We start from the raw sequence: 10,000 nt of genomic DNA on the forward strand, positions 1-10,000 counted from the left end.
GCTTGTGGGAGCTTGCTGTGCGCAAATTGGCTCCCATGTTTCCTACATTACAACAGTGACCACACTTCAAAAAGTACTTCATTGGCTGTGAAGCGCTTTGGGACGTCCTGAAGTGGTGAAAGGCGCTGGAGAGATGCGAGTCAGTCAGTCAAGTGTTCATTCCTTCATTCTTTCTCCCAATTTTCCCATTCCCTATCTCTCTGCACAAGGCAGCTGTCTGTAGAATCTCCAAATATTTTTTTCCCCATTCGCAGGAAGTGAATGGAAGGCCAGCCCCTCCCAGCATTGAAACTAGCTGCGAAACGCCTCGATTAAAAGTCTTCAACCAACTCCTGCGTTCCTTCTGAGTCTCAACAACAAGAACTTGCATTTATATAGAGCCTTTAACGTAGTAAAACGTCGCAAGGCGCTTCACGGGAGTGTAAATCAGACACCGAGCCACACAGGGAGACATAAGGAGATCATTAGGACATGTGACCAAAAGCTTGGTCAAAGAGGAAGGTTTTAAGGAGCGTCTCATAGGAGGAGAGACAGAGCGAGAGAGGTTTAGGGAGGGAATTCCAGAGCTCGGGGGCCCTGGCGCGGTCGCCAATGGCGGAGTGATGGAAACCGGGGGAATGCGCGAGAGGCCAGAATTGGAGGAGCGCAGAGATCTGGGAGGTTTGTAGGGGCTGGAGGGGGTTACAGAGATAGGGAGGAGCGAGGAGGCCATGAAGGGATTTGAGAACAAGGAGGAGAATTTTTTTTAAATCACAGCAAGTGACTGGGCAGTGGGGGAGACTGGGATAGTTCTGCTGTCTGTCTGTGTGCCTCGGTGCCCTGGGGACATTTCCCTGCCCTTTGGGCGCTTACACAGTTTGATTACTGGTTGATTGCTCTGCCCTGTCAGGGCAATCCCATTTGTATTAAACACATTACAAAGTAATTGTGGCATTGTAGCTGCCGCTTGATATTGATCCCTCACACACATCAGGTGCGATCGATCAGATCCGACAGTGCAACGTTCCCTCAGTACTGCCCCTCCGATAGAGTGGCGCTCCCTCAGAACCGCTCCCCAACAGTGCAGCGCTCCCTCAGTACCGCCCCTCCGACACTGCGGCGCTCCCTCAGTACCACCCCTCCGACAGTGCGGCGCTCCCTCAGTACCGCCCCTCCGACAGGGCGGCGCTCCCTCAGTACCGCCCCTCCGACAGGGCAGCGCTCCCTCAGTACCGCCCCTCCGACAGTGCGGCGCTCCCTCAGTACCGCCCCTCCGACAGTGCGGCGCTCCCTCAGTACCGCCCCTCCGACAGTGCGGCGCTCCCTCAGTACCGCCCCTCCGACAGTGCGGCGCTCCCTCAGTACCGCCCCTCCGACAGTGCGGTCCTCCCTCAGTACCGCCCCTCCGACAGTGCGGCGCTCCCTCAGTACCGCCCCTCCGACAGTGCGGCGCTCCCTCAGTACTGCCCCTCCGACAGTGCGGTGCTCCATCTGCACTGCAGTGGGCGTGTCGGGCAGGATTAATTACTATTTTGCCTCAGTCTATATTCCCATAGATCACACAAGGATACAGCAAAGCAGCCGGCCATTTGGCACATCATGCCTGTGCTGGCTCTTTGAATCAATCAGCTCTCCAATTAGTCCCACTACCCCCTGCTCTTTCCCCACAGCCCAGCACATTTTTCCCCTTCAAGTGTTTATGCAAGTCGCTTTTAAAAGATACTACTGAATCTGCCACCTCTGCCCTTTCAGGCAGCACATTCCAGATCACAACACATCCAAACAGCACGGGTTAGATACAGCATAAAGCTCCCTCTACACTGTCCCATCAAACACTCCCAGGGCAGGTACAGCACGGGTTAGATACAGAGTAAAGCTCCCCCTATACTGTCCCCATCAAACACTCCCAGGGCAGGTACAGCACGGGTTAGATACAGAGTAAAGCTCCCTCTACACTGTCCCATCAAACACTCCCAGGGCAGGTACAGCACGGGTTAGATACAGAGTAAAGCTCCCTCTACACTGTCCCATCAAACACTCCCAGGGCAGGTACAGCACAGGTTAGATGCAGAGTAAAGCTCTCTCTACACTGTCCCCATCAAACACTCCCAGGGCAGGTACAGCACGGGTTAGATACAGAGTAAAGCTCCCTCTACACTGTCCCCATCAAACACTCCCAGGGCAGGTACAGCACAGGGTTAGATACAGAATAAAGCTCCCTCTACACTGTCCCATCAAACACTCGCAGGGCAGGTACAGCACGGATTAGATACAGAGTAAAGCTCCCTCTACACTGTCCCATCAAACACTCCCAGGGCAGGTACAGCACGGGTTAGATACAGAGTAAAGCTCCCTCTACACTGTCCCCATCAAACACTCCCAGGGCAGGTACAGCATGGGGTTAGATACAGAGTAAAGCTCCCCCTACACTGTCCCATCAAACACTCCCAGGGCAGGTACAGCACGGGTTAGATACAGAGTAAAGTTGCCTCCACACTGTCCCATCAAACACTCCCAGGGCAGGTACAGCAAGTGTTAGATACAGAGTAAAGCTCCCTCTACACTGTCCCCATCAAACACTCCCAGGGCAGGTACAGCACGGGTTAGATACAGAGTAAAGCTCCCTCTACGCTGTCCCCATCAAACACTCCCAGGGCAGGTACAGTACAGGTTACAGAGTAAAGCTCCCTCTACACTGTCCCCATCAAACAATCCCAGGGCAGGTACAGCACGAGTTAGATAAAGAGTAAAGCTCCCTCTGCACTGTCCCCATCAAACACTCCCAGGGCAGGTACAGCACGGGTTAGATACAGCGTAAAGCTCCCTCTACACTGTCCCATCAAACACTCCCAGGGCAGGTCCAGTACAGGTTACAGAGTAAAGCTCCCTCTGCACTGTCCCATCAAACACTCCCAGGGCAGGTACAGCACGGGTTAGATACAGAGTAAAGCTCCCTCTACACTGTCCCATCAAACACTCCCAGGGCAGGTACAGCACAGGTTGGATACAGAGTAAAGCTCCCTCTACACTGTCCCATCAAACACTCCCAGGGCAGGTACAGCACAGGTTGGATACAGAGTAAAGCTCCCTCTACACTGTCCCCATCAAACACTCCCAGGGCAGGTACAGCACGGGTTAGATACAGAGTAAAGCTCCCTCTAAACTGTCCCCATCAAACACTCCCGGGGCAGGTACAGCACGGGTTAGATACAGAGTAAAGCTTCCTCCACACTGTCCCCATCAAACACTCCCAGGGCAGGTACAGCACGGGTTAGATACAGAGTAAAGCTCCCTCTACACTGTCCCCATCAAACACTCCCAGGGCAGGTACAGCACGGGTTAGATACAGAGAAATGCTCCCTCTACACTGTCCCCATCAAACACTCCCAGGGCAGGTACAGCACGGGTTAGATACAGAGTAAAGCTTCCTCTACACTGTCCCCATCAAACACTCCCAGGGCAGGTACAGCACGGGTTAGATACAGAGTAAAGCTCCCTCCACACTGTCCCCATCAAACACTCCCAGGGCAGGTACAGCACGGGTTAGATACAGAGTAAAGCTCCCTCTACACTGTCCCATCAAACACTCCCAGGGCATGTACAGCACGGGTTAGATACAGAGTAAAGCTCCCTCTACACTGTCCCCATCAAACAATCCCAGGGCAGGTACAGCACGCTTTAGATACAGAGTAAAGCTCCCTCTACACTGTCGCATCAAACACTCCCAGGGCAGGTACAGCACGGGTTAGATACAGAGTAAAGCTCCCTCTACACTGTCCCCATCAAACACTCCCAGGGCAGGTACAGCACGGGTTAGATACAGAGTAAAGCTCCCTCTACACTGTCCCCATCAAACACTCCCAGGGCAGGTACAGCACGGGTTAGATACAGAGTAAAGCTCCCTCTACACTGTCCCATCAAACACTCCCAGGGCAGGTACAGCACTGGTTAGATACAGAGTAAAGCTCCCTCTACACTGTCCCCATCAAACACTCCCAGGGCAGGTACAGCACGGGTTAGATACAGAGTAAAGCTCCCTCTACACTGTCGCATCAAACACTCCCAGGGCAGGTACAGCACGGGTTAGATACAGAGTAAAGCTCCCTCTGCACTGTTTCATCAAACACTCCCAGGGCAGGTACAGCACGGGTTAGATACAGAGTAAAGCTCCCTCTACACTGTCGCATCAAACACTCCCAGGGCAGGTACAGCACGGGTTAGATACAGAGTAAAGCTCCCTCTACACTGTCCCATCAAACAATCCCAGGGCAGGTACAGCGCGGGTTAGATACAGAGTAAAGCTCCCTCTACACTGTCGCATCAAACACTCCCAGGGCAGGTACAGCACGGGGTTAGATACAGAGTAAAGCTCCCTCTACACTGTCGCATCAAACACTCCCAGGGCAGGTACAGTACGGGTTAGATAGAGTAAGCCTCCCTGATGGGATAGATTCAGAACAGATCTAGCAGCTCAAAACTGGGCATTCATGAGGCGCTGTGGGCCATCAGCAGCAGCAGAATTGGATTCCGCCACAATCTGTGACCTCGTGGCCCGGCATAGCCCTCACTCTACCATTACCACCAAGCCAGGCGACCAACCCTGGTTCAACGACGAGTGTAGAAGAGCATGCCAGGAGCAGCACCAGGCGTACCTAAAAATGAGGTGCCAACCTGGGGAAGCTGCAACACAGGACTACATGCATGCTTAAAAGCGGATGCAGCATGCTATAGACAGGGCTAAGCGATCCCACAATCAATGGATCAGATCAAAGCTCTGTAGTCCTGCCACACCCAGTCGTGAATGGTGGTGGACCATTAAACAACTAACGGGAGGAGGAGGCTCCACGAATATCCCCATCCTCAATGATGGTGGAGCCCAGCACGTGAGTGCAAAAGACAAGGCTGAAGCGTTTGCAACCAACTTCAGCCAGAAGTGCTGAGTGGATGATCCAAATCGGCCTATTTCTGAGGTCCCCACCATCACAGAAGCCAGTCTTCAACCTATTCGATTCACTCCACGCGATATCAAGAAACGGCTGAGCGCACTGGGTACAGCAAAGGCTCTGGGCCCTGGCAACATCCCGGCTATCGTGGTGAAGACTTGTGCTCCAGAACTAGCCGCGCCTCTAGCCAAGCTGTTCCAGTACAGCTACAACACTGGCATCTACCCGGCAATGTGGAAAACTGCCCAGGTATGTCCTGTCCACAAAAAGCAGGACAAATCCAACCCGGCCAATTACCGCCCCATCCGTCTATTCTCAATCATCAGCTAAGTGATGGAAGGTGTCATCGACAGTGCTATCAATTGGCACTTACTCACCAATAACCTGCTCACTGATGCCCAGTTTGGGTTCCGCCAAGACCACTCGGCTCCCGACCTCATTACAGCCTTGGTCCAAACATGGACAAAGGAGCTGAATTACAGAGGTGAGGTGAGAGTGACTGCCCTTGACATCAAGGCAGCATTTGACCGAGTCTGGCATCAAGGAGCCCTAGTAAAACTGAGGTCAATGGGAATCAGGGGGAAAACGCTCCACTGGCTGGAGTCATACCTAGCACAAAGGAAGATGGTTGTGGTGATTCAAGGTCAATCATCACAGCCCCAGGACATCGCTGCAGGAGTTCCTCAGGGCAGTGTCCTAGGCCCAACCAACTTCAGCTGCTTCATCAATGACCTTCCCTCCAACATAAGGTCAGAAATGGGGATGTTCGCTGATGACTGCACAGTGTTCAGCGCCATTCACAACTCCTCAGATAATGAAGCAGTCCATGCCCGCATGCAACAAGGCCTGGACGACGTTCAGGCTTGGGCTGATCTGTGCCGCGAACGTTACCTGCCACTTAAGTGCCAGGCAATGACCATCTCCAACAAACGAGAGTCTAACCACCTCCCCTTGACATTCAACGGCAGTACCATTGCCGAATCCCCCACCATCAACATCCTATGGGTCACCATTGACCAGAAACTTAACTGGACCAGCCACATAAATACTGTGGCAACAACAGCAGGTCAGAGGCTGGGCATTCTGCGGCGAGTGTCTCACCTCCTGACTCCCCAAAGCCTTTCCACCATCTACAAGGCACAAGTCAGGAGTGTGATGGAATACTCTCCACTTGCCTGGATGAGTTGCAGCTCCGACAACACTCGAGAAGCTCGACACCATCCAGGACAAAGTAGCCCGCTTGATCGGTACCCCATCCACCACCTTAAACATTCACTCCCTCCACCACCGGCGCACCGTGGCTGCAGTGTGGACCATCTACAAGATGCACTGCAGCAACTCGCCAAGGCTTCTTCGGCAGCACCTCCCAAACCCGCGACCTCTTCCACCTAGAAGGACAAGGGCAGCAGGCGCACGGGAACACCACCACCTCCAAGTTCCCCTCCGAGTCACACACACCATCCTGACTTGGAAATATATCGGCCGTTCCTTCATCGTCGCTGGGTCAAAATCCCGGAACTCCCTCCCTAACAGCGCTGTGGGAGCACCTTCACCACACGGACTGCAGCGGTTCAAGAAGGCGGCTCACCACCACCTTCTCAAGGGCAATTAGGGATGGGCAATAAATGCTGGGCCTCGCCAGCGATGCCCTGATCCAATAAACGAATAAAAAAAAACACTGTTGCATCAAACACTCCCAGGGCAGGTACAGCACGGGTTAGATACAGAGTAAAGCTCCCTCTGCACTGTCCCATCAAACACTCCCAGGGCAGGTACAGCACGGGTTAGATACAGAGTAAAGCTCCCTCTACACTGTCCCATCAAACACTCCCAGGGCAGGTACAGCACGGGTTAGATACAGAGTAAAGCTCCCTCTACACTGTCCCATCAAACACTCCCAGGGCAGGTACAGCACGGGTTAGATACAGAGTAAAGCTCTCTCTACACTGTCCCATCAAACACTCCCAGGGCAGGTACAGCACAGGTTAGATACAGAGTAAAGCTCCCTCTACACTGTCCCCATCAAACACTCCCAGGGCAGGTACAGCACAGGTTAGATACAGAGTAAAGCTCCCTCTACACTGTCCCCATCAAACATTCCCAGGGAAGGTACAGCACGGGTTAGATACAGAGTAAAGCTCCCTCTGCACTGTCCCATCAAACACTCCCAGGGCAGGTACAGCACGGGTTAGATACAGAGTAAAGCTCCCTCTACACTGTCCCATCAAACACTCCCAGGGCAGGTACAGCACGGGTTAGATACAGAGTAAAGCTCCCTCTACACTGTCCCCATCAAACACTCCCAGGGCAGGTACAGCACGGGTTAGATACAGAGTAAAGCTCCCTCTACACTGTCCCCATCAAACACTCCCAGGGCAGGTACAGCATGGGTTAGATACAGAGTAAAGCTCCCTCTACACTGTCCCATCAAACACTCCCAGGGCAGGTACAGCACGGGTTAGATACAGAGTAAAGCTCCCTCTACACTGTCCCCATCAAACACTCCCAGGGCAGGTACAGCACGGGTTAGATACAGAGTAAAGCTCCCTCTACACTGTCCCATCAAACACTCCCAGGGCAGGTACAGCACGGGTTAGATACAGAGTAAAGCTCCCTCTACACTGTCCCATCAAACATTCCCAGCAATCGCTGGACTGTCAGAGGTGCTGCCTTGCGCTCTCTCTCTCCCCGAGATGTTAAACCGAGGCCCCGTCTGCCCTCTCGGGTGGATGTAAACGATCCCACGGCCACTATTGGAAGAAGAGCAGGGGGGAGTTCTCCCCGGTGTCCTGGGGCCAATATTTATCCCTCAACCAACATAACAAAAATAGATGATCTGGTCATTTATCACATTGCTGTTTGTGGGAGCTTGCTGTGCACAAATTGGCTGCTGCGTTTCCTACATGACAACAGTGACCACAATTCAGAAAAAGTACTTCATTGGCTGTGAAGCGCTTTGGGACGTCCTGAGGTGGGGAAAGGCGCTGGAGAAGTGCGCGTTCTTTCTCTCGACAGGCATTGTCCGGCAGGGGGTCACTGGCCATTGATCAGGAGCAGGAACCCTGGCTGGTTCCCTCCCTCCTCGACCCAACACAAGGTCAGTGAAGGCAAGCCAGCCCGCACCCACTAACTGGTCACAGACTCGCTGGCTCAGTCCCACACTGTTCCCCACTGATCCCGCAGGTATGACTCACCTTGGGCTTCCTAAAAAAAAGAAAGGGACTCCCATTTCTCCAGCGCCTTTCCCCACCTCAGGACGTCCCGAAGCGATTCACAGCCAATGCAGGACTTTTTCTGAATTGTGGTCACTGTTGTAATGTAGGAAACGCGGCAGCCAATTTGCGCACAGCAAGCTCCCACAAACAGCAACGTGATAATGACCGGATCATCGGTTTTTGTATGTTGGTTGAGGGATAAATATTGGCCCCAGGACACCGGGGAGAACTCCCCCCTGCTCTTCCTATAGTGGCCGTGGGATCTTTTACATCCACCTGAGAGGGCAGTTTGGAGATTTAGGTTAAAGTCTGATCCGAAAAACTGCCCCTCCGACAGCGTGACGCTCCCTCAGAACCGCCCCTCCGACAGTGCGGCGCTCCCTCAGTACCGCCCATCCCACAGTGCGGCGCTCCCTCAGTACTGCCCCTTCGACAGTGCGGCGCTCCCTCAGTACCGCCCCTCCGACAGTGCGGCGCTCCCTCAGTACCGCCCCTCCGACAGTGCGGCGCTCCCTCAGGACCGCCCCTCCGACAGTGCGGCGCTCCCTCAGGACCGCCCCTCCGACAGTGCGGCGCTCCCTCAGTACCGCCCCTCCGACAGTGCGGCGCTCCCTCAGTACCGCCCCTCCGACAGTGCGGCGCTCCCTCAGTACCGCCCCTCCGACAGTGCGGCGCTCCCTCAGTACCGCCCCTCCGACAGTGCGGCGCTCCCTCAGTACCGCCCCTCCGACAGTGCGGCGCTCCCTCAGTACCGCCCCTCCGACAGTGCGGCGCTCCCTCAGTACCGTCCCTCCGACAGTGTGGCGCTCCCTCAGTACTGCCCCTCCGACAGTGCGGCACTCCCTCTGTAGCGCACTGGCAGTGTCGGCCTGGATTCCGGGCTCGAGTCTCTCAACCCCGCACCGTGCGGTTCTTTCCTGGGCCGTTACGGAAGGCGGGGAACCGAGCGGGAGGTTTAATTGACGGAGAGGAGCATGTTTGCAAGACTCCCCGGAGCAGAGTGGGACCGATGCAAGTGAAGGGCGCGCGGACGGCAGGGAGCGGAGATCAACATGCGCCTTCACCCTCCCCCCACCCGCGTTACACTGGGTCTACGCGGCGCAGGGCGCGGTTAGATGGAGGCGAGTGGATCTCGAGACCCCGAGCGCTCCTTTCAATGCCTCAAACTCGCAATGGAAAAATCAGCACAAACAATCAGCCACGGCAGACAACTGGCTCCTTGACAACCCGCGCAGCAATCTGCAATCAATTTGTAGCACAGGTGGATCTCTGCAGCGTCTCGATCCTGCTTCTTTCTCTCTCCATCTCCCCCCCTCCCTCCCTGTTATCTGCTCTCCTTCACTCTCTCTCCCCGTCTCCGTCGCTCGCTCTCCATCTCTCTCTCTCCCTCGCTCTTTCCCTCCCCTTTGTTATATCCTTCCTTTTTCTGTCGCTCTCCCCCTCCCTCCATCTCTCACCTTCCCCCGTTATCTCTTCCTCCCTCCCCCTCATCCTCCATCTGTCCTTCTCTCTTCCTCTGTCTCCCCCTCGCTCCTTCTTTCTCTCTCCATCCCTCCCTCTCTCTCCATCCCTCCCTCTCTCTCTCCATCCCTCCCTCTCTCCCTCTCTCCATCCCTCCCTCCCTCTCTCCATCCTTCTCTCCCTCTCTCCCTCTCTCCATCCCTCGCTCCCTCCCTCTCCCCCTCGCTCCCTCCCTCCCTCTCCCCCTCCCTCCCTCTCCCCCTCGCTCTCTCTCCCCCTCGCTCCGCCTCTCTCCCCCTCGCTCCGCCTCTCTCCCCCTCGCTCCATCTCTCTCTCGCCCCTACCTGACACAGCACCTTGTATTGTTCCTCGGCTTTTTCCACCACGCACATATTACATCCC

The 10,000-nt window shown here is 54.8% G+C and overlaps 1 protein-coding gene across 1 annotated transcript in view; it reads right to left on the bottom strand.

The window, feature by feature from the left end:
• LOC147086752 (PDZ domain-containing protein 4-like) overlaps nt 1-10,000 on the bottom strand; it is a 143,580-nt gene that overhangs the window by 132,739 nt on the left and 841 nt on the right. Inside the window, exon 1 of the mRNA XM_085978313.1 lies at nt 9,955-10,000. This exon is cut by the window's right edge and continues 841 nt beyond it. Coding sequence (XP_085834439.1) covers nt 9,955-10,000 — 46 coding nt within the window. The remainder of the gene's footprint in view (nt 1-9,954) is intronic.

The sequence above is a fragment of the Somniosus microcephalus genome, unplaced genomic scaffold (assembly GCF_052327205.1).
Source record: "Somniosus microcephalus isolate GS21.2 unplaced genomic scaffold, FLI_Smic_1.0 unresolved_chr7, whole genome shotgun sequence".
NCBI classification, from domain to species: Eukaryota; Metazoa; Chordata; class Chondrichthyes; order Squaliformes; family Somniosidae; genus Somniosus; species Somniosus microcephalus.